At 46.0% G+C, this 23,695-nt stretch overlaps 1 protein-coding gene across 3 annotated transcripts; it reads right to left on the reverse strand.

Moving 5' to 3' along the window:
• Positions 1-5,700: 5,700 nt before the first annotated feature.
• Positions 5,701-23,646, reverse strand: SLC25A48 (solute carrier family 25 member 48). 3 transcript variants are annotated; one of them, XM_052689328.1, is made up of 8 exons: positions 23,425-23,587; positions 21,379-21,422; positions 19,075-19,146; positions 18,472-18,724; positions 17,265-17,513; positions 16,038-16,171; positions 13,872-14,001; positions 8,409-13,293 (listed from the first exon to the last, which is right to left on the reverse strand). In XM_052689328.1, exons 1-7 carry the CDS (start codon positions 23,468-23,470, stop codon positions 13,879-13,881), a joined length of 921 nt encoding a protein of 306 aa, XP_052545288.1. In that variant the 5' UTR covers positions 23,471-23,587; the 3' UTR covers positions 8,409-13,293; positions 13,872-13,878. The 3 variants fall into 3 exon arrangements, with proteins under 3 accessions (XP_052545287.1, XP_052545288.1, XP_052545289.1); XM_052689327.1 differs by lacking the exons at positions 8,409-13,293; positions 13,872-14,001 and adding an exon at positions 5,701-5,970 and having other exon boundaries at positions 23,425-23,646; XM_052689329.1 differs by lacking the exon at positions 13,872-14,001 and having other exon boundaries at positions 23,425-23,621.
• Positions 23,647-23,695: the final 49 nt, after the last annotated feature.

A 23,695-nucleotide genomic window follows, 5' to 3' on the forward strand; every position in this document is an offset into this window, starting at 1 on the left:
TGCATCTCTTCAGTCATGATTTCCCTCTTCTTTTGTTATTTGACAATTCCAATTTTGTGGGGAGTCAGGGGAAACTCCGCTCACTCCTGGGCTTTTCACTGACCTATTACTCCTGGAAAATAGTTGTTCAGTCTGAAAGTTGTCAAAAGAAAAGCTGAAGATATTAATGCAATAAATAAATCAAAGACATCCGTTTTCTTGTAAAGCTTCTTGATGGTGATTATGATTCTGACATGACTAAAAAGAAATCTCACATGTATTTCACACAGACCTTTATTAATACTTTCTTATTGGTCACACAGTCTGATTGCTGTCACTTTGTTCTACAATGTAGCTTAGTATTAGTGTTGAATTTTCTCGTGTATTACTGCACTACTAGATTCAAGATAGCAGAAACAATTCAGACATGTTACTCTTCTGTAAACACCTTTGATTGTAAGGGCAATGTTTGAATCAGGACGAAAATCCGTTGTGTCAATCCAGCCCTTCACCCCTTTGGGTGCTGAGCCGTGCAGATGCTGAGCTAAAGTCCATTCTGTGCCCCAAAAGGAAGAAGACATTTCTCTAGTATCTCTGAGCAGTACTATGAGCATTCAGGAGTACCTGCAGATGTTTATGTAAGACAAAGGATTCTGGTTTGAACTGACTCGTGGTGTGCAGCTTGCAGCCTGGATCATGTGTCCGTGAAAATGCTGTACTTTGTTGATAAGGACTATGTTGTTTCCATGGGAGATGCACATAAAACCCTTGGAAATCTTCCATTCTAAATTGGGAAACAAGACCATACAAATACATAAAACTGCTTTTAAATGCTATGTAAACTATTGCAGGAAAGCCCTTGAATGGCAGCCCAGTGCCCCTCCTTCCCATGCTATTACATAGACCTTGTTCCTACAGAGGTACAAGAGGCTTAGAAAATAAAACAAGATCAAGTCCCTCCAAAAGTATCTTCTAAATCTATGATCTCCTATCTGCCATTGGAGACAGCTTATTAGGTCTCTGACACTGCTAGTGTCTTGGACTTGTCTTGCAGAGGATCATGGTGTTCTATAGAGGGTAGGATTCTGAAGACAGCACAGAAGTTTTAAAAACAACCATCCTACTACATGAATGCCTGAATTAAGGCAGAAATTACAGCCATGGCACTGCAGATCTTGTGGCTGACTGCTCTCAGCAACAAAACCCTTCGAAGAAAGTGTTTATGCTGACTGGTGTCACAGGACTCCAGGATCTCCTTGCAGGAGAATTAAGCAGTTGTTCAAGAGCCTTCAAAACAGATTTTGGCAGCCTGTAGTAAGGAATTGGTCTGTACACTGCCAACAGCTAACTCTAATAAGACAGAGATGCCAGAAGGAAGATGTAATATGTGCAAAGATAAGGAGGCACCCCAATTCCTGGATCCTCAAAATTCTAGAGTTTCTGTCTCAGAAATCCTAAAGCAAATTATTCAAAGCCTCCTGGAAACTGATGGTGAGACACAGAAGCAAGACAAACACCGATCTCCACATCTGAAAATCAGCGTGCTCTTTGCCACGGGTACCTGACAGGTTTGAATAGCTAGTTGGATGAAGGGTTAATTCCTAAAATCAGAGTTGATTATAAATTTCCCACTGTAAAACTATTCCACAATATAATTTACTTTGCAAATGTTGTATATCAAACCTCTGACCCTCTTCACCTCTGCTGTCCCCATGTCGCTTCCTCTCTATCAGAGAGTGTAGTACAACACAGCCTGCTAGAGAGCTTTTAGACAGAGATCACTGAGATAACAGAAAAAAAACTATTTGTTACAGTAATTAAGTACCTCAATTGATCTGTTTTCTTTTGTTTTTATCTGGCAGTTTCACAAGTCTGTCACAAACCAAATGAGAAAGAGAGAGAGAAGGGGCCTGCAGGCATCTCAACTTTGAGCAGAGCGGAGCTGAGGGGACAGGAGTAGATATTCTGCAGATGTGTCTTGCAATAGTTAAGTTTGATTTTTACATTCTTTGCTAGAGTTTCCCATTGCCGTATTGCAGAAGCGATTTGACTGGACACTATTTGCCTTTTGGTCTCAATTCTGTTGAGCCGAGTGGCATATCTGAGCTCATGACACTAGAAGGATCTTCAAAGCCAGCATTAAGTATGTCCTGAGAAAGAAACAGTGAGCTACAAGTCCCAAGCATGTGAGCCCATTAAGAATTCATAATTCACTGTAGGTAATCCTCTTGCTTTGTTTGTTAAGGCATTCATGAGTTCTTCACTACTTGAACGAAAGAACGAAGCAGCTATGGGCAGGAAAGTCTGCAACCTTGCCAGAAAGAAGCTAAGCTGCTTACTCACGGTGCACAGATCATATCAAAAAGTAAAACTGATGCAGATAGGAAACAGAGAACTTCTCTTAACATCAGAAGTCCTCAAACATTTTGGATACTATGCACTGGTTAGAATGAAATAAAAAGAAGTCATGAAAACATTAACAAGCACAAATGGAAGCCTCGGAGTTCTGCAGCAACAAAGTACTTGAGAAGGGAGGGGAATGGGTACCAGCTCAAGATCTTCAGAAGCACAAATGCATTTTGCTGTTCTGTCTCACATGAATTAAAGTGATGGACTTGAGCTTTGCAAAAGCACTGCAATATTCACTGATACAAACTCAGATGTTCAAACCTTTTAACAAGTATGAAACACTTAAAATGAAGACTCCTGAATACCGTTGCTCACATAAGCAGCTTTATTGATTTTAACAGTCGTTATTTCTACCTTTGAATTTTCAGATGGACAATAAATACAATAAATAATGTTTCCCTCCCCCCTACTTATTGCAGAGTTTCATCTTATTTAACTTTTCTTTAAAACAATTAAACTCTTGATTTATGGATTTCCTGATAGGTTTTCAGGATTTTTTCCAGAAACGTCCTCACAGTTCCCTTGGTCTTGTACTTGCAATTTTTTCCACTTGTCAGACTCTGCGGTAGAAGGAACAATAAAGTTTGGGTTATGAAAGGTTGTACGCAAAAAGATGAAGTACTTAGATGAAACAGCAGGGTGCAGAGCTGGGTGAGAGCAGAACCCTGTGGCTGCTGCATGGCTCTGACAGCATTCACCTTGGTGAGCTCACTGCTCGCTTCAAGGAGCTTGGTGCTGCAGCATCGCTGTCTCCCCTGTCTCACTGAATCACAGTTTTGCTCAGAACGTAAATAAAGGATGTTTCATTGCCTCTGAAAAGGATCCTGTGGATCCAGGAGTCTTTGTGAGCATCACCTCAAGTGCAAGGATGCCGCAGATCACAGCAGTGTTTGGTGCTCAAGAATCCCTGAAGAAATTGCAGCTGCAGTAGAACTAATGCTCCAGAGAAGAAGGACGTCCCTGCCTGCCTGTCCCCCTCCATCCTGCTTCTGCACATCTATTCCAAACTTCTATATCATTACCTGGGGGGAAGTTCTCTACTATGAGAGTGGTGAGGTGCTGGAACAGGCAGCCCAGAGAGGCTGTGGATGCCCTGTCCTTTGAGGTGTTGAAGGCCAGGTTCGTTGGGCAGCCTGGTCTAGTATTAAATGTGGAGGTTGGCAGCCCTGCCTGCAGCGGCGGGGTTGGAGCTTCATGATCTTTGAGGTTCCTTTCAACCCTAGCCATTCTATGATTCTACGATTATTCAGCTTAAGAGACATCTTCTGAGATGAGCAGAAAAAGCACTTTAAAGAAAGCTCCTTTCCCATAGTTTTGTGATTAAAGGCCCTGATACTAGCAGGGTTTGGAGAAGGGAAGAGGACACAGCGGCATAGAGACCACCTCCTTGTTTCCCATGTCAGTGTTAACAGCTTTCTATCACCTCATGCCAGTTCCAGCTACTACATCTACATCCTGCATTAAAAAAAAATAAATTAAGTATTTAAAACACATTTTGACTTAAACAGCTGCAGAAAAGTTATAAAAACCCTTTCTCTTGCAGAAAGTGGACAAAGATATACAGGAAAACAATAAATGTCTTACTTCACAGAGGTTTCTATCCAGTTGAATCTGGAAGGATTGATTAAGCAGAAAAAGTTTTTTGTTCAAAGTCATGTTGTGCTCCATCATGTGCTTGGTTCCTTCCACAAAGCATGCCAGTTCATGGCCAGGCTGTTAAATGAAAGATGGATTAGGAAAAGAGACAGGAAGTGGCTAGAATGCATTTGGTGCTTATCCACAGCAAGAAGAAATGCGTGCTTCTTCATGTGGCAGCACATCATGAAGAAATGTAGCACGTGTTATACTGAAAACCGATACAAGAAATTTGGGTGGCTGTAAAACATGCAATCATCAAGTGTGCAGTGAGGCTTACCGGAGTGCAATGGGACTGGGAGAGACCCAGAGCTGCCACCTGTGCCTGGTGTCCCTGCCCTACAGATCTGCAAAGTATTTGGGCACCTAATCACAGCACAAGGTCTTTGGGAGATTTCCAAAGCAAGCACCTGTATCTTTGGGTTTGTAAGCCCATGCAGGACTTTGGCCTGATGTTTGCTTCTGACTGCAGCAATCCTGAGAGGACGTCTGGCAGCTTCCCCACCACTACCCAACAAGTGCTGTGCTCAGCCACAACCAGTATGTTAGATATCATCCCCATTAATGAAAGCAAAAGTATAAAAGAGGAAAGTGAATAACTAAATCCAGTGGTAATCTCAGTTAACACTGAAGGTTTTAGACATCTATAGTAGCTTGAAATCTAGACTTACCTCAGGGATGGGAAGACATGAACAAGGCTGAAAATGAAAAGAGTGAGCATTACAATTCTGCATTGCTAGCATTCAGCGCGCAAACACATTTATGTTTGGTTTCATGATACTCTCAAATCCAATGTACTCACAGTGGCAGCTGTCCCCCTACACGACCAACTTTCTCCAGTTTTGTTCTGAAAAAAATAGCAAGAGAGAAGTCAGTATTTATTATCACATGCTCTGCAAGCACAAATCTTTGCAGAATGAAGGTGCTCAGCAGCTACTTACAAGCAGACTCCTGGTATTGCGGATAATTTCGCCGACTCGGCAATTATGTGCTTGCACAGAGAGCAGCACACAAGAGAGGAGAATGTATGACAGCATGCTGGCATTCATGTGCAAGTCAGACTGATGGGTGACAGGAGAATAGGAGGCCACTCCTTTTAATGAAGTCTTCACAAAACTCCCATTCTCATGTGGAAAAACCCAATTATAAAACTGATACCAGGTGCCCACCTTTTTTTCCCACTAGCTTGGACAGCATTTTAGAAAAGTCAAACGTGGAATTGAGTCACCTACTGTTAGTGACTGTTCTTCAGTACCGTGGAAATTCACTAATGCTCCTCAGAAGTGATAAATTTGAGCATAATGATATCACACCCCAACAGGAAACAATGGTTAAAAATCTACGAAAGCATTTTTTTTTTCAGATGTGGCTTTTGCCTCTTGTATTTATGTAAATTGTGGTTCCATGAAAGCAAAGAAACAACAATGTTCCGCATTGCCAAAGTTCCTGAGAAAACAAATGGGCAGCCTGCAAGCTAGCTCTCCCCACAGTTCAAAGCAGTGTTGTCCCAAAGGAAGCTGCTAATGCTGCAGGAATTCGTCAGCCAGACAGAGGAACCACTGGAGCTGTGCAGTGATGCCTGCAGAAGCTGGCATTCCAAATTTCAGCTGCTGCATCCGACAGCCCTCAGCAGGGTCCCACCTATGCACTGATGTGCTGCTTCCTTCCCTTTCCCTTTCAGCAGAAAGGACTAAATGGGAATACAGCCCTAGGTGACAGATTTGAGACTTTCAGACAGTCTTCAAATCCAGCCGAATGACTCCTAGAACTCTCTGCAGCCGCAGAAGTCTTCTTTTTCCAAGAGTGTATGGCAGCCCTTTGATTTTCTCTGTGGGTCAGGTTGTAAAACTTTCTTCCTATTACACCTCCAAGTTCTTCTCCAAAAGCCCCAGCCTTGAGCTGCTCAATTGGGCTGAAAGATGAGTGCCGCTTTCGCTGGAAAATATCCTGGAATGGGCAAAGAAAAAAAAAAAGAAAGAAAGAAAAAAAGAAAGAAAGAAAATCAAAGAAGTTCCCATCTGCATGGCTCTCCCCAGCCCCGCTGCTCCCTGCCTCGCTTTGATGTTCAACCTTAGGTGACAGAGGGTGGAAAGTATATGTCCCACTTGGCAGCTCCAGCTTTCAGGAGGCTCTGGGGATCGCCTAGCAAAAGTCAGGGGCCCTCCCTTGGTGAGGTAAAGCTGGCAGCGCTTTACTTGTTGCACAGAAGTTTACGGCAGGAACAGAGGGTGTGCATGGGGTGCTGCAAGGCACCAGGATGTTTGATCAGGGCTAGGTTTTCCTTCAGGCAATGGGCATGCTGCTCTCTGGTTCTTCGGCCAGTAAAACCCCATGGCAAGAACGAGAACAATCGGTTCAGTGCATTAATCTCCACACAAAATCAACGCTGCATAACATTTCTGGGACCCTTGGTATCTCAGATGGCTGGAAGCACTATTTTTCATCATTTCAAGAGCGGAATTCACAAGCATCTCTGATTCAAAGCTGCACAAGGGATATGGGGAGAACAGGGTGGGGAGGTCTCCTAACAGCCAAGCATTGCTACTGCTTCTTGGTTTTAAGAAAAACGCGTCCATTTGCAATCACATTTTTTCCTGTAGAGGCTACATTTTGTCTTTGGAAGGCTTTTACACAGCTGATACACTTAGCAGGGCCCACTGATGAGGTTCTTTGCCTGAGGAACAATATTGCAATACAGCTGCCATGCTCTGTAAGCGAAAATCACTGGTGTCATACATGCTGTGTAAGATACATAATTAAGACCTTTCCCTCCATCAGATGTAATTACATTTGCTAAACAGCCAACTGATAAGACAGCTTGTTCCTGGGCCCAGATCCCAGGAGGAGAAGGCGTGTGTAAGCATGTGCTGCTGGGTCAACATGAGAACTTCAGGGGATGAGAGGAGACAGCTGGGTCCATCTCCTTGATACAGCAGAAGCTGAAGGACAAAATCTAGGAATTTCTCCATGCACACACATGCGCTCTATGAAAAGACAAACAAACTCTATCCTAGCCAAACCCGTGACACCTGGAAACTAATATTTGCTGCCACCCCAGCAGCAAAAGGACAAGGTTTGATACATATGATTTTCTATACATAACCTTCCATTTTTCATTATGCTTTGATACTTTAAAATTCTTCAGCTATGAATTTTAATGACTTTTCACATATATGCTATCATTTGCATGTTAAATACAGTCAGCAGTTTACGCTTTGTCCTGGTGTCTGATCTCCCCCCGTTCCTATCCTTTAATTTCTCTTTAATAGATACTAAATATATTTTTTATTTTTTTCTATTTTATTTCTAACTTTTTTTATTATTATTTTTATTTTATTTTTATTTTATTTTTTTATTTCTAACTAATTTTATTATTTCTAACTATCCTAATTAAATAGATTTAATAGAAAAAAAACATGGAGAGAAAATTCAGATTTTTTTTTTACGCAATAAATTAAAAAAAGAAAGAAAGAAAGCAGTAGCTAGAATGCTAACTAGAAATAGCAGTAGGTAGGAAGGTGACTACTGAGCCCACTTCCCTGCGAAGAACCAGAGGAACCACAGACTGTAACCCTCAGATGGCCCACTGCCAAAAGGGAGAGCCACCACAGTTCAGTCTGGCCTTTCCGAAGCTTTTCTTTTTCCCTTTGAAGCTTTCTGGCTGCAAAATTCAAATCAGATGAAGAACTGAGGTCAAAGGTGTGTTAGCCCATAAAGACACCTCCTACATCACCACTGGGAAACCGGAGTGGAGATCTCACCGTGGTCAGGCTGTGGAAGGTCAGATATCCACATTTCACATGGGCTCCTTAAGGGGTACAGTGAATAAACAGAGCGTGGAGTGGGACACAGAGCTCCCTAACCTGAGGCAGTGCATCAGCTAATGGAGCCTGTGCCACGGTCACAGTTCTCCAGTGACACAACTGTAAGACTTCAGCCCCAATTTAAAAAATGTGAGCGTACAAAATTCTCCTGTGCTGGCTCCCTCTGGCTCCTTTGGAAATTCTCACCCTACATCCTGTAAGCCTCTTGTTTATGCACAAATACTTCGGGATATATTTTCTTCTGATGCACCCCTTTTGAAGGTGGGTAGATTGACTGAAAACCCCACACACATCTCCAATTTTGCATTGCTATTTTAGCTTGGCACGCACCAACCTTCAGACAATTTGAATTCCCCTGAGAGAATTTGTAGCCCACTGTAGTGTTTCCCAGAAACTCTGTGCAGGGGACGTGGGGAGGAGTTGGGTTTGGTTATTTTTTTTTAATGTGAATAAAAGATTCCTCGTAAATGAAAAATGCTAAGATAACACATGAGCTTATTTTACACTTGCTGCGCACGCTGATCAAGACGTAAGATCTCGCAAAGACCACAAATGAAAAGATGCAATGAACAGTTTTATTTTCCAGAGACAAGCTCTTTTGGAGGTGGTTTTTTCCCCTTTCTTTTTGATAATGACGACATACACTGTTGGAGAAAACAAAAGCTGAACTGGGGTCATTTCGATTCCCCAGTGAAAGTGCAAACCGTGCTTTAGTAATACCAAGACTGCCTGTGACAAAAAGATGTAAAAGCCAGCTCAAGGGAGGCAGCAGCAGCTCCTGAGAGCCACACAGTCTGCTCTGCTCCAGCAGATGGGCCACAGAATGTCCTCAACACACACATTAGCTTCTGTGGGCAACAGAACCCCTATTTCTTAAGTAATTTGAAACTGTTTAAATTAACTAACCAAAACAACTCATGATGCTTGGGAGCTTTCAGAGCAAGGAGCAAACATGCTGGGGCACACCCATGAGGGATGTTGAGAGCTGTAAACCATCCCTGTCTCATGCAATACTACAGCCACCGGCACTTTCCAGGCTTTCTAGCAAGGGAAGCCAAGCATCCTGTGCTGCAACAGCATTTACCAAGAGCTGAGGCATCTAAAAGCAGAAAGCCCAAAGAGCAGCATGCCAGCTGTGCTGGGTGTGGTGCTTACTGCAACTGCATCTCACAACCAGCAGCAAGCAGAGGAAAGCAGGAATGGTCAACAAATGTCGCCAGATCTCTGTAAAGTTTCAGCATTCTCATATCAGGACAGAGGAACATGGCAGAGCTCTCATATCGTAATCTCACTCACCCTTCCTTGCACATCCCGCAGCTGGGTTTTGCCTGGAGGAATGCAGAGCACAAGGCTTCACTTCATGCCTGTGTTAGAGCCCTCCACTGGCTCCACCTGCATTGCAGCTTGCTTTCCACACTGGAAGCATTGAAAATCCACCTGCAGACTGCTTGATGGAAAGGCGGTGATCACAATTTAATAAAGAAGTCAGCACAGCTGTTGGGTCACACCTAGTTGCATGAGTAAGGATAGGCTGGCCCTCTTCCACAGCAGTTGGCAGGATTTTCTATACTATGGGCAAAATATTTTACATTAAAGTGTTTTGAAACAAGGGAGAACAGACCAGTGCAATCCATGAAGATGAGCTGTCCTGGTGCTCTTACAGCAGATGTGGCTGCAGGTGGGTGCCAGCCTCCAAGCACCAGGTGCTGGCAGCAGGACAGCCCCAGCTGCAAGCTTCTTGCTTCTCCAAACCACTCTCTTCATAATCCTAAATTATCCCTTGCTTTCTTTACGACTCAAGTGAAGCTTTATTTTCTTTCCAGAGATCTGGTGCTTTGCCATTCTGTAGCCTTAATATTTCAGCTATGCTAAGTCAGGATTTCTTGTTTCATTCAGTGTCTTACATCTGTTGTTATGAAAGCTCATACAGCACCTCTGAAGGCTCCTTAGAAGACACTTTCATTGTGCTGTTCTGTATGGCTCTTACAGGTTTGCTTGACTCTGGAGCTATTGTGGAACACTCAGTTTAGCAAAACTCTTTTGGAAATCACTGTAACTGCTTAGATTTCCTCACTGCATGGTTTAATTCCCTCCAGATGCCAGCAAAGGATGCAGACTTTCCATATGACTTATCTAAGTTAGTAGCAACCCATCAATGTGTTCCTATATAGGAAGAAGATGGCTTTAGAGAAAGGAAGCAGTTCCTGTGCAGTCAATATTTAGCAGCTTGAACTTTTTCACACTCATCTCTTTGGATCTCAACATTTTTTTCCTGAATCCACATTTTACATTTCCTTCACAGGCACAAGAAAAGCACTGGCCTTCCTGTCTTCCTAGAGCAGGAGAAAAATCTTTACCATACCAACCTCTACTACAAAAGATGACTTTAGCTAAAGCAAGTAGGTAGATTATAATATCTACTGTCCCCAGGAGCTGTGGGGACACAGAACCAGGGGACACAAGGGGAGGTGGCCCTCTTCTTCCCCCTACCTGAGCCTGGTCTCACCTCACACCCCACGGGCACCACAGGGCTGCTCCCAGCACCCATGACCTTCCTGCAGCCCAGGGCTGGTGGCCAGAAAAATGGCCAATTCCAACCAATGCAAACTGGTTCCTGTTTGTTCATTAATAAAAAGGAGAGTGGAGGTAGGGAAGGGATTGGAAGGGATAAGCTATTGTTACCTTTCTTTCCTATTGTTTTGAGTAGCATATGAACTGGGAAAAGCAGCTGAACAGCCTGCACCTTGTTAAGTAATATGTGTCGTAAGAGATGGAACACCACCAGCAACAAGAAAATGAAGCAATTACAGACTCGTTTAAAGCATGACAGGTCTGAGTATTCTTCTGTATTCCAGGCAAGAAAAGCTCAGAAATAGATATCTCTGGTTCTCCTCGTCTCCCTTCTCATTTTTTTTTTTACCAAGTTCAGCACTTGACTGCTCTTGTGATAGCAACGTGGGGCTCTGGGAGGCTCTGTGCACGAGCTGCCAAGCAGAGGGACTGTCCCCTTCAGCCTGTGGGCTGGGGGACGTGCCACCAGTGCTGGCAGAAGAGCAGGTGCATAGCTGGTAATTCAGGGACAAATCCACCAAAGCACGCAATTGGGACTCATACATGGGACGTGAAACAGCCAAAAGAACCCCTTAGAAATCTTGTTCTCTTTCAGTGGACGATATCAATATTATCTCTCAAAAAGAAAGCGTTTGAGAACGGCGTGCATCGGTCGGGCAGCGGTCTGGGGCTGAGCGGCCACGAGAAGAGATTGCCGAGCCCGAGCCGGTCCCTGCTTTGTACGAGAATGCCATCAAGCGGCCAAACGCAGTCGCTTCCTTCCCACTTTGCATTAAACGTTTCGTGCTTTCCTTTCAACACCAGCTCTTTCAGCTCCCGAGTGTTACTGCAGAGCTTTGCACGGATAAATCCTGAGCACCCACCTCAAAGGTGGTTTTGCTGGAGGAAGGATACCAGGAAAAATCGCCAAGCATTGCCAACACGGAATGCGTGCCAAGAGGCACTGAAAGCCTCAAACCTGGGCAGTGTCATACAGGTATGCAGCTCATTGCAAAGCTCATCAATTTAATTCACTCACAGTCTATTTAACATAATACAGGCAGATAACTGACAGTTTTCTTTGCATTGAAAATACAGTCCCTAAACATTATCCCTGGAGACATAAGGCATTGCACATCTAAAACAAGTTCTATGCACATACATTAAAATAGGAAGCATTGACACATTAAATGTAGCCTGCAACAAATATTTAGGTGAAGGCTCATCAATTTTATATATATTGTTTATCAAAAGCAGTTATTTCTGTTCTTGCCAAGCTGAAAGGCATTGTGAGCCTCTTTGCCTACAAGGTCTGAGATGAAGCAACAGCAGCTGTTTCTCACACTTCTTCAGGCTGCTTTTGAGTGAAGCCACATGTGGGGCTGTAATTCAGGTCCCAGCAAAGAGGAGCCCACGCTCCTCTGGGTGGTCAGGGAGCCCATTTCCAAATACTGCTCCAGGCCTGAGATTGTAGGCAATTTCTGTTGAGGTCTTCAAGTATGTGACCAGTTCCTCAAAGCATTGATGGACAGGATCATGCAAGCTGCTTCTTCCTTCTTCTCCTCTTATGGAGAGAATCTGGATGGCTGTTATTATGAATATCTGCTGGGCTTTATCCACTGCTCCAGAGGGTGGGGGAAGCCATGCACTTCCCAGAGGACAGCATTGTTCCAGACCATTCCTCCATGCTGCACGTCCCTTATGATCCTTCAGCTCTCCTGCTACTGCCACAAGAGTCCTCCTGGCCCAGCAGTTCTGCTTAGTCTTTTGGCATCAGAAGCTCCGTGCTTAGGAAATGAAGAGTGGAGGTATTCACGAGCACAGAGAGAAATAACCACAATGTAAGAGGTCTTCAGATGAGCTGAAAGACTGAGGTAGACCAAAGAGAGACCTGGGTGCCCCACAGTCATCTCAGTGGGATTGCAGCAGAGTTGGAGATCTAAAGCTGGTCTTTGTATTTGAGAGAACATACCCTGGGACAGACTTTGCATAGTTCAGAGACTCTTCCTTCGGTGGTATCTGCTCAAGAGTGCAAAGCAAGGCAGTCATTAGGATTTGGCAGCTGGACTGTCCCATCAGATGCTCTATCAGGTACCCACATGCCTCTAGCAGGCCCCTGGAGGGCTAAACAGCAGAAGTCAGTTCAGTCAATAGGCAGCTGTCTATATGAAGTGAGGTTAGTTTTATTACTTCCTGAAGACAAAGAGCAGTTTAGAATCTGAATTTAATATCTTGATGTTTCCTAGTTTATATCTTAGATAATAAAGTGAAAGTCATGTCTTTACAAGGTAATGGGTCACGCTGTGGTACAACTGGGGAACTCTGTGATGCAAAACAGGAGCAATCATTCATATGGGTACAGCCATCTGCTTCTTTGATGCTGAAAGTAAGTTGGGATTTGATAGGAATCCAAACCTTCCTACACAAAACATACCCGTGTACCCAAAGTGCTCATCCCTTCTCTTTCCAGAGCAGGAGATCCTTGTTCACAAAGAAGAAGAGCGTTATGCATGGCACCACGCAAAATGCATTCACTCAACTCACGTCACGTGGGGTCATTTTGGGTGTACCTCATCTGTGCAGGTAAGGAAAGTTGTTCTTTCAGCTCAGTGAGGAAAATGTCATTAGTGAAAAAGTGCAACGCACCATGGGAATTAGTAAAGTGCTCTAGACAACAGTGAGAGATTTAAAAATAAAATGGTCTTTGGATTTGGTTGAGCTGATGTAGGTTTGGAGCCCTTCAGGGCCCAAGGCCATGCAGAAGGGAAAGCAGATGCCATCGCTATGGGCTTTTGCAGTGCCAGGAGTCTTTGGTGAAACCAGCGAGCCCTCACCTCCCCCAGGCTGTTGGTTGGGCTCAGGAAAGGAGGACGCTGGTCAGGTCTTCTTGGCAACGCTTTAAAAATGAGAGCAAAGGAGGTTTATGAAATATGACATAAAATAGTAGACTGCCAAGTATAATGTGGAGTTTTTAGCTGGTAAAAGAAGTCTGTGATGAGATATTTTTAATGTTGCTCCTATAATCAAGCCTGGGTTTGTGAATGAAAGTAAAACTGTGAGCTGATAGTCAAAACACTTTGGAAAGGCTTAGCTTCACATCTTTGTGGATGGATCAAGGGAGGAAAGGATACAGTGCACAAACCAGTCAGAATGATATTTCCCAACTCATACGATCATAGACAATACTGTCCTTTCAGATTATCTTTTCTTGTTCACACCAGTCAAGACAATCACAACAATCAGGATGGATTGCAACAACATGCCAGTAGATCTGGAATGAAACCAAAATCCCACTGATACGGATTTTGGCACTCCAAATCCCACAGACCCAAATTTGGAAGGTGTTTGACTATCCTGGTAGGTACCCATATAAGTTACCTGACTTCCAGAGGATCTCTACCATTGCAATTCCATTTGATTAAAGGATTAGTCCTCTAATTTTAGGAAAAAACTAGAGGGTCTTTATGCGCTGACCTGGAAGTTAAGGATTGGTCTCAGTTTGGTCTCTTTTCATTGCTTTGAGGGAAAGTTCATAGCCAAGAAACATGGCTGAACTCGTTGGAAATCCTCGTACTGCATTGATCGTGATGCCCCTAAAAAAGACCTGTTGGGGATGGAGAAAGGTTAGAGTATAGGAATACACCAGCTGTTCCAAGAAGAAAACAGTGAACTAAGTCATGGTTGATTACTGAACCCAACCATGGTTTGCTCAGGAGATATTCTCCCACTTTGCTGACGTATGAACTGGAGAACTGAAAAGCAATGGTGAAATGGCTGGTTTGGCATCAGTGTGCTCTGTGTTCCTTGTAGACAGACTCCCTTCTGCATCTGCCAGCAAGAGCCAGCGGCCTCACACCACTGGTAGAGAGCAGAGCTCCTCCTAGCTCACTACAGCTCCTTCCTCCCATCGCATACACAAGCAATTGTGCAGACCCTATGGTACCATAAGAAAGCTGCTGCTTTTATATAACAAATGTTCTGGAGTTGGGTCTATGAGTTTGGAAGATACTGGTCACTGGTCCAGTATTAAGTGTGGAGGTCGGTGGCCCTGCCTGCACAGCTGGGTTGGAGCTTGATGATCATTGATGTCCCTTCCAACCCAAGCCGTTCTATGAAGACATTTGGGAACTGGAGAAGGAACAGTGTGTGAGCTGCCACCATTTAGGGAATTTGGAATGAAGGAACAATTTGTCCTTCTCACAAAATCAACCCATTAACCACTGCGGCTAATCACTGCAGTCCAAACACCAGACAAGAGAATTTGCATCAGCAAGGCAAGCTCCCATCCAGGCCTCAGAGCTCCCATGTAAGACAGAATCTAAATGGAGTTTGCAATGTGAAATTGTGCTGTTTGAATATCTGGGATACTGCCTGATATACCTGTTTTTTTTGGTCTGGAAAGACACAATTTTCTGGAAGGAAATTCAAATATTTCTAGTATCCATCAGGTAACATGAGAGAGCCAAGTTAAGTAATAATAAAGATTTATGAAGAAAAGCCCAGAGGGGTAAATTTTTTCTCATCAGAGCAAACACACCCAGCTACAGAGAAAGAAAAGTGCTACATTTCTGTGTGTGACTGAGAATGCTGCTCCTCAGTCCCAGCATGAAAACGTTCAGGCCTGGGTCTGCCATCTCCTGAAGCACAAAAGGATTTTTCTTACAATGGAAAGTCACACCACTATTGCTCAGCCCTACTGCATGCCCTGTCCAGGTGCCAGGAGCAACAGCAGCCAAACCACAAGCTGCACAGACCCCAGGCAAGAACACCGAGTGCTTCAATTAACTCTAATTATTCAGGCAGGACAGCGAGCATGGAGGTGAGGATGACCAAGCACACTCCTTAGCAGCTCTCCAGGTGTTGTGCTTTACAGCAATATGACTCCCTTCATGCAGCAGCCAAAACCAAACCAGGCTGCAAGCTCCTCTGACAGCTGGCCTAACATAGAGGCATGCGGTCAAATGCTGAAATCCCACCCACTTGCAACTTTGTAGGTTAGTTTCCTTTCTGCAACTGGTTACTCTTTCCTCAGCATGTGAAAACTAACACTTGGGAGCTCAGAGCCCACGCGACATTTTGATGACAGCTTAAATGCAGGTGGAATTCCATATCAGAAGACACCACTTCCCATAAGCACGCATCGGTGGTGCAATGAAGCTGCAATCTCTGGTTCTCTGCCATTCACATCTAATTGAGACAAGGTTTGCAGACAGAACAAACAACTTTTATTACACTACTAGATAAAGTCAGAAAAAGAATGGTGTTTTTTGGCGCACAGCCCTTCTTCACATTGGAAGCTGAAGCAATTCTGATTTAAGAGTATTTTCTACCTCTAAATTACAAGAAGTCAAATGATTTCCTCAGTTAAGGACCATGACAACAGTGTTGTTTTAATTTAGCACCACCAAGGACCATGACCCCTGGTCACCCATTTTTTCCTATCTGCAATGCAGATTATTACTCTTACTATTATGATTTGGAAAGAATCCATGCTATAATTATCTACTGCCACTACTATAATTGAGAAGTAACTGGTTTTAGCTGTCTCTTAACCCTGCAAATGGCTTTATAACAGCCATTGTATTTCCCAGCTAACAAGCAGATGCCCGACACCCAGATTTTCCTTCAAACAGTACTTACTTTTAGCCCTTCGTTCCGGTAGCTCTGCAAGATACAGTCAATAATCCCCTTGTACTTGTTTAGATAAACTCCATCAGCCTGGAGCCGACTTTTCACAACATCCATTGGAGTAGCAGTCCCCCAGGAAATGGCTCCTAGAAGAAGAACACAGAAGCAAATCCTTTCTTTATCCCAATACACACACCTGGGCTTTGGCCACGACGTGGTATTTGAACAACTTCTCAGTATTGCCTTGGCTTCAGGCCAGCAAATGGGAGCATGCTGCCTCGCCTGCTGCACCATGATGGGGCTCTCAGGGCATTCACCCTGCTCAGGTGCAGAAACTGCATTTCTGGGAGCAAAGTTCCCTGTTGCAGAAAGAAACAGTGAGATCTGAGGGGGAACGCGAGTAATCAAACGCAGGCAGCCCAGCAGGCAGACAGGGACATGGTCTGGTGGAAACAGAACACCCAAACTGCAAGGAGCTGCCATCTGGGACCATGTCAGGAAATATCAGACAATATCAGACAATATTTTGAGTCGAGAATAAGAGGCTGTTTGCTTTCCATGCAGCCAGGGTTAGGCTCCATACAGCTATCTCATAATTCTTGTATACAGAAACCCCCAATTTAAACCAATTAGCCTGCAGTTAAATGGGACATTCTTGCCCCTCTAAAGGCTCAGTGGTGCTTCCAACAGAACAGAGCTGCTACGTGTCAGTCTTGTACACGTGCAGCAAATAGTCTCCAGTTGTTCCCACTTCCCCAGACACATCACGTTGTTCCCTTGCAGAGAGATGTCCCGGGTTATGAAATTTCCTTGCATGTGACTGCAATATATGGCACAGCTGGACTGACAAGAGCAAGTCTGGATCTACGTGAGTGTTGAGGCATACTAGAGAAGTTGTCCAGACGGGCCACGGCTCCGTTTATTTACAGTAAGAACAGATAAAGTGGGTTTTAATAATTACTTGACCTTAAGATTGATCTGCCTTTAGGGATCTGCAACATAGAAACCACCAGTGAGTGGGTAGGGAGCATATGAGTGAACTTGCACACACGGGCATGTCAAGGTGCACACTGCAGCCATCCAGGCAGGTGTGCACAGGTGTTCCACCATGGCCCTGGGGGAGGAAAAAGTCATCAGCCTCATGTCCCCTCCTGACAGGCAGCCCCAAGCTAGCCCTGGATCCCAGCCCCAAGACACTCCTGTCCTTTTTTGGCCAGCTGTGGGGCAAAAGGCGTTTACCTGCAACACCCCCTGCAAGCCAGATGGAAGCAGGATTAGGGGAAATGCATCCGTCAGGGGTAATCCAACCACAGAAAAACGTGTAAGGGATGAAATACAGGCAGTACCCAGGAACATCCCTCAGCAGCATCGCTCCCATGCCTCGGTATATCCCTGCTATCCCTTCTTTCTGTAGGACTGTCCTAAAGCAGTGAATAGGGCCTTGATACACAGGAAAGCCAGGAACTGTAGGCTTCAGTTTAACATTGGCTGGAAGAAAAAAAAAAAAGAAAGAAAAAAAGGTATTTTTTTTAAAAAAGATACGACATTACAATATAATAGCTATATCACTAGAGTTCCTTGCAAAAGCCTCCCAACACCCAGCAGACAGAGATCACTGCCATCATCATTGGTTTTTTGGTTTTTTTTTGAGATCAATAGAAACTCTGGGAAAATAAGTTTTTAGAAAGCAGACTTAGGTCTAGTTTTAATAGATGGATACCTGAAGTTTGGATACTTCAATTTTTCTTAGATGCAATTCATGCAGCCCAATGCTTATGTATTCAGTGGAACTTCCAAATGACTCGAAGGCTATGTGCCCAATTTTCATACGATTCCACATCTGGTGCCAAAATGCCCCTCTGAAAGCCTCGACCTCTTCAGCATCTGACCCTTCCAATGCAGAGGAGTGAGATGCTTTTGGAAAAGCACTTGGTTGCTAAGCTGCAAGGAAGCTTTTAAAAATGGGCATCATGTTATTTTATCAAAGCAGCCACGGTGCTGTTGGTGGGCTCTCCAGGAGACCTGGCAGCTCTGGGCAATGGGAGCAGCCACAGAGGCAACATGGTTATAAAGGGAGACGTATGGATAGAAGAGGGTGTCTGCTGTAATACTGGCAGACCTGGGAAGCCAGCCTAAGAGCCAGAAGCATCCCTGGGAAGTGCAGTTGGCATCCCTGAGAGATACATCCTCAGATGCCCCTCATTTGCACAGAAACAAGCATTTGTGGCAACAGGCTCGTTAGCTGGGAAGGTGAAAAACGGCCTGGAAAAAAGAGAAAAACCATCCTGAGGAAGAAAGATTTGACCACAGGTATCGGTGCTGCCCACTGCAATTCTCACACAGCCCTGTATGTGGTAGCAGTGGCCACGGAAGGTAAATCTACGCCAGGATTCCAAATACACAGAAGACCTGCAGAGCAAGGAAGAAGGAAAGCTTGCCTTCCTACCTGTGCTGTATGTCTGTGTTTGCATTTGCAGCCTGATCTTCACCAGGTCAACAGGCGTGCCGATGCCGACAGAGATGAACCCGGCCACTGTGCTGGCAAGAGCCACATCCACCAGTGCTGGTGCATGGGATGCATCCCCATGCCTCAACTGGCCCAGCAGCCTCTGTGTGTTGCTGAAGACACCAAACACCACTGAGCTGTAAACAGCAATGCTGGCCAGAGGGAAGGACATGCCTTTGAAGAAGCCAGCCACCTAGATGAGAAGGGAGCAGGAGGTATAAGGGCAGCTTAGCACAGCTTGCGGCCCAAAATCAGCAAATTGCCACCAGCGTTTCCAGCATAGCCAAACTAATGCAGATGTTAGACCCACGTGGAAATGTGAGCAGTGCCATTCATCACATCTGCCCCCTGCAGAGAACTGACAGCAGGAGGAGGCTGCAGTCTCTCCTCCTTCATCTGGCATTAGATGGAAGCACACCAGCTTTGCTGGTCTTCATGTAACCATTGGTATCAACACTGATTTTGTATAATTGCTTCATGTATTTATTTACTTGTCATTCTGCATTCCCTACCAACACGTTTCCAGCAAGATAAAGTACTTACAGACTCATTTCTGTACACAGTAAGAACACAGTTGAGTGTATTTCCATATCCCTGTCCGGCTTGCAAACGAGTCTGCAAAACACATTCACAAAAAGCAGTTAAAACTCCATGCTTCCAGCTGGGTGAAAGCTTGTGCTGTGTAAACAACACGTACTTTGCTTTGAGAGTGCATCCTCTCTTAGCTGTAAAGAAAACAGAGCAATAAAACAAGATATATGTGCATCCACTCCCCTTGAACTTTGCCAGAAGCTGGGCTCAGCAGAGGCCTGACGCTTCCTGCAACATCTGGAAACAATGACTATCAAATCTCCAGCCCACAGCAGCCACCCCAGCCCTGCACAGCACTCACAGCAAGGCACCGGTGTGCAGCACCTTGTCTGCAAGTCTGTGATTTATGGGGAAGTTTGGGTGCAACATGATGTGACACTCAGCAAAGGTTGGGGTGCACTGATGGAAGAGAGCTCACTTGAGAGACTCCCAGGGTGCTGCTTGTAAGACACAGAAATACTAATCAGGGCCAAATTAATGGAGCTCCATCTCAGAAATTCTTTATGCTCCTCTCAAAAGTACGTCCTTATATCATTTCCAATGAAGATATTTTGTTTCTGGGAAGCAATAGCTATATGCTTTCCAAAACATGCCTACAACAGCTGTGAGAATTGACACGTCTGTATCATTCAACATCCCTCTCCCTTCTCACATACACATAAACACACACACATTTAGCTCTTCTTCTGCTCAAGCTGCTCACAAGTTTGCAATAAAATAATCCTTACAGTAGACGATGCATTTTGGGGCTCAGAAGTGCGTGAGGAAATGGAAAGCCCGTTCTGTTGCTTCAGCCATTAAACCTTTGCACACAGATCAGAGATTTTTTCCTGCAGGATGACACTTGCAAGAGCCTTATGTGTGTGTTTAAAGCCCAGAAGAACTCATGTGTGGAAAGCAGGGTGATTGAACTTGACCAAACACTTGGTTCTGAGCCAAATGGGCACAGTCCAAGCCTGCATGCAGGCCCAGGTTCCTATTTTACCACTATGGGCTTGTTTCTGTTTTATTTTTCTTCTTTTACACAGTAACCAGGTATTTAGAGGTTCAAGTTAATACATTTCTTGAATAACCAAAGACAACTGAGTGTCCTGACAAGGTACTCTGTGGCCCTGGATAAGCCATGAGCACCTGGCACCAACACCTTGCTGGCACCTCTAAGTCAGCTGATAACAGCACATGTGTTCCTTAGGAAAATGCACTTTTCTATTACATTTTAATGGGCACACAAAGAAACCCAGAAATAGAACTAAAGTCCCATGGAAATGAATGCAAAGTGGAGGTTGAAAAGTGAGGAAAGGTGAAATCACTCAAGGCTTTGCAAAGCTGGGGAAAAAAATGGTGTTGGCTCTTCACTTCCCATCCCCTACATTTGGAAAGACAGCAATTCTGCCTGCTTAGTATTCCCAAGCCACATCCAAGCCAAGCACAGCAGGGGCAGCCTGACACTTGCATTTACAGGCATGAAGGATGGGCTCTTGGCACCCACAAATGCAGTGCAGTGCTATGGAATCCTCCATCAGCTGGTGCCAAACTCCCCCCAGCCTGGCAGTGAAGGCCTCAAGCCTGAGATGGGGATGCCAGCATGGGAGCAGAGCAATGAGAGAGCCCAGAGGTGCCTGGCACACTGTAAGAAAGAGAAATGAAGAAGACAGACATCTTCCATCCTCCTCCATGGCTCTGCATGACAGTAAGCTCAGTTAGGGAAGGTGGTGTTAATGTCTGCATGGAGTTGTCTGCACCATGGGACTGGTGAACCATCTAGCCAATGTTTTCTTTCTCTCTCAATCCTTCCCTCTGAGGAACATTTTCCTTGCAGGAACAGAGAATGCTACCTGTCATAGCCTGGGATCCTATTTTCAGCATTCTGCTCTCACAGCTGGGAAAACATGTAGAAATGTGCCCGGAACTAAACAAACACAGCACTCTCACTGCCCCTTGAATGCTTTTTTAGGTGGCAAAGTTCAACAGAACATTAGTAGAACTGCTCTGTAAACTCATCATGATGTAAGGCCAGCTTTACTTTTCAGTATTAATCTCCTCCTGAGAAACTTACATGTATAGGGCAGCCCTCCATGCCACTCCAAAACTGGAGAGGAAAAACACTAAGGTCTATGACAGCCTTTCTACCCAGCCTAAGTTCTGCCTTGCAGTGAAGGAAAAAGTGAAGGTCTTTGCAGCACTACCCCAAAGGAGGCCACCCCCCCACCCAAGGCTTTTGGAGTGGTGATGTGAGAGCAAGGATCAGTGCTCTACCTTGACAGTGTCCAAGGGATGACCCACAACCACGCTGGCAGCTCCTGGAGATGGAAACAGAGAATTAGGCAAAGTGCTGAAGAATTTTATGTGCTGGAATAGGAAGCTATGGGCTTAGAGGGGAGGAGGAGAGATTTCCAAGAGAAATCCCACCCTGGGCTGAGCCACTTCTGAGGGGCCAGGCAGAAGCACTTACACCTCTTTACCAGAACATCCTCCTGCACTCATCACCTGTACAGCTCAAAGGAGCAACCCAGAGGAGATGCTGTGTTTCTACACCCTGTCCATGAACCACCTCCATTTCCCTTGCATTTGTGTCAACTGCAAAGCTCCAGTACAGTGAGGGTCAGGTTGGAGGTGAGGAAATACTTCCTGGTTCCTACAGCAACGCACAAAAGCCCACTGCTAATGGGGACTGTATTTCCCCTTCTTTGCTGCTTTACTGAGAGCAGCTTCTAGGGGTATTCATGAAGGATGACTCAAATATAGAGGACCTTGCTCTGCACCAGTCTCTGGAGTCTCATCAGCCACATTCCCTGTGGTTTCCTTAGGAGAAACTACCTCACCCCCTGACACCACCCTGCCCATCTCCCCACACCACTTGCTCCCAAAGCCTCTGCAGCAGGACAGACCACTGCTTGCTTTCCCCTTGCTCCTACAGGGTGAGTGATCCACAAACCACGGCCAGGTGTGGGATTCCGTCCTCCCACACAATTGGCAATGTGTTTGTGTAGATGGTGGTTAATGCATGCTGCCTCCACGCCTGCAGGTCTCAGTGCAAACCCACATCCCCTTCGCTGGGTTTACATCAGTCCTTTAGAGACCTTGGGAAATTTCTCACCTGTAGGGCAGTCAGACTGAAAAGAGCACAACACCCTTGGTCAACACATTATGACTTCACTCAGAATGCAACACTAAAACATCCCCCGTCCCATACCTTGACCTGAGACCAGCTTCAGCCCACTGCTGTACATGAAGACTCACATGGGATATGAGGAAAAGCCATCATCTCCAAAAGAGCAGTGATGCAGTGGCACAGGCTGCCCAGGGAGGTGGGGGATTCACCATTCCTGGGAGCGTTCTAGAATGGGAGAGATGTGGCACCTGGGGACACAGTGGGCATGGTGGGATGGGTTGGGTTACGTTTGGGGATCTTAGAGGTCTTTTCCAAACTGAATGACTCTGTAACTCTAAGACTGGCTGCTGCCACAGCCAGGATGGCAGCTGAGTGTTGGTGGCCCATTCACCTGTGATGTCCTGCCCTGTGCTCGGGGTATACAGCTATGGTACAAGACCAGCACACAGCCTTCTGGCAGAGACTGGTTTTATTAGATTCTCTCATTAACTCAGCGTGGCTCCTCAGGATCTGTGAGCCACCTCAGCCCTCTGTCCTGAGCCTGGCGTCAGCACAAGGTTGCAAATTGCTGTGAGCGCTGCACTCAGCCCCACGCCCTGCCCATCCCCACATGCTTTGCCACCTGTCACACTCAGCAGGAACGCGCAGTTCGGAACTCTCCGACACAGAACAGCGCGAGCGTCCCGACAGCCCTTTGCCTTTCCTTTCCTTTCTCTTATCTCTATTCCTGACGGCTGCAATCAGCATTTTTCTTTTTTGCAAACCGGGTCATTGCCCCTTCCCGCTGCCTATTTGCTGCACCTGGAGCGCGGGGGCACCGAGGGGCACTCGCTCTCCGGGGGTGTGCGCGGCTACGGAGTGCGGGTTGGCTGCAACGGGACCCGGCCGAGCACCGGCTGCTGCCCCCGGACCGGAGCCCACGGGGTGAGGGGAGACGTGGAGGCGGCACCGGTGTCCCAACGTCCCACCTGCGGGCGAGCGGAGCGGCGTGCAGTGCAGCGAGATGCTGCTGCCGCTGCTTGAACCTCATTACTGCGCTCCCAAAGAACAAGTTAGTGGGCAAAAAGCACCCCCCACCCCCTCAACATCCCTGGCCCGACGCACAGCTCCTACACGCCACGTCTGATTACCGCCCCCCGTCCCCCCCTTCCGCGCACACTCCTGCTCGCCCCCAGCCCCGCAGCACTCACCGCCCACCCAGCCGGCGGCGAAGTCCTGGAGCTGGAGGCTGCCCATGCCGAGCCGCTGCCGAGGGGGGCTCGGGGGGGTCCCGGCGGGGCCGCAGCGGACGGCTCGGAGCGGAGCCCGGCGGCGGTGACATCACGGCCGGGGCTTAAAGGCGCAGCACGGCCGCCCCACCCCGGGCCCGTCCCGTCGGGAGCGGCCGCTCCGGTGCCGCTGTCAGTGCCGGGAGAGGTGGGGCCGGGCTGGGGTCAGATCCAGCGCTCTCCTTTTCACGGC

The sequence above is a fragment of the Tympanuchus pallidicinctus genome, unplaced genomic scaffold, assembly GCF_026119805.1.
Source record: "Tympanuchus pallidicinctus isolate F22 unplaced genomic scaffold, pur_lepc_1.0 scaffold25, whole genome shotgun sequence".
Lineage (NCBI taxonomy): Eukaryota > Metazoa > Chordata > Aves > Galliformes > Phasianidae > Tympanuchus > Tympanuchus pallidicinctus.

Bases quoted from the DNA above. Each gene is read 5' to 3' on its own strand.
- SLC25A48 (XM_052689327.1), bottom strand. From the start codon at position 23,470: ATGGGCAGCCTCCAGCTCCAGGACTTCGCCGCCGGCTGGGTGGGCG. The intron at 18,725-19,074 runs GTAAGTACTTTA...CTTCTCATCTAG, and splicing joins CTGTGTACAGAAATGAGTCT to GTGGCTGGCTTCTTCAAAGG. The intron at 16,172-17,264 runs GTAAACGCCTTT...TTCTTCTTCTAG, and splicing joins GCTTGCAGGGGGTGTTGCAG to GAGCCATTTCCTGGGGGACT.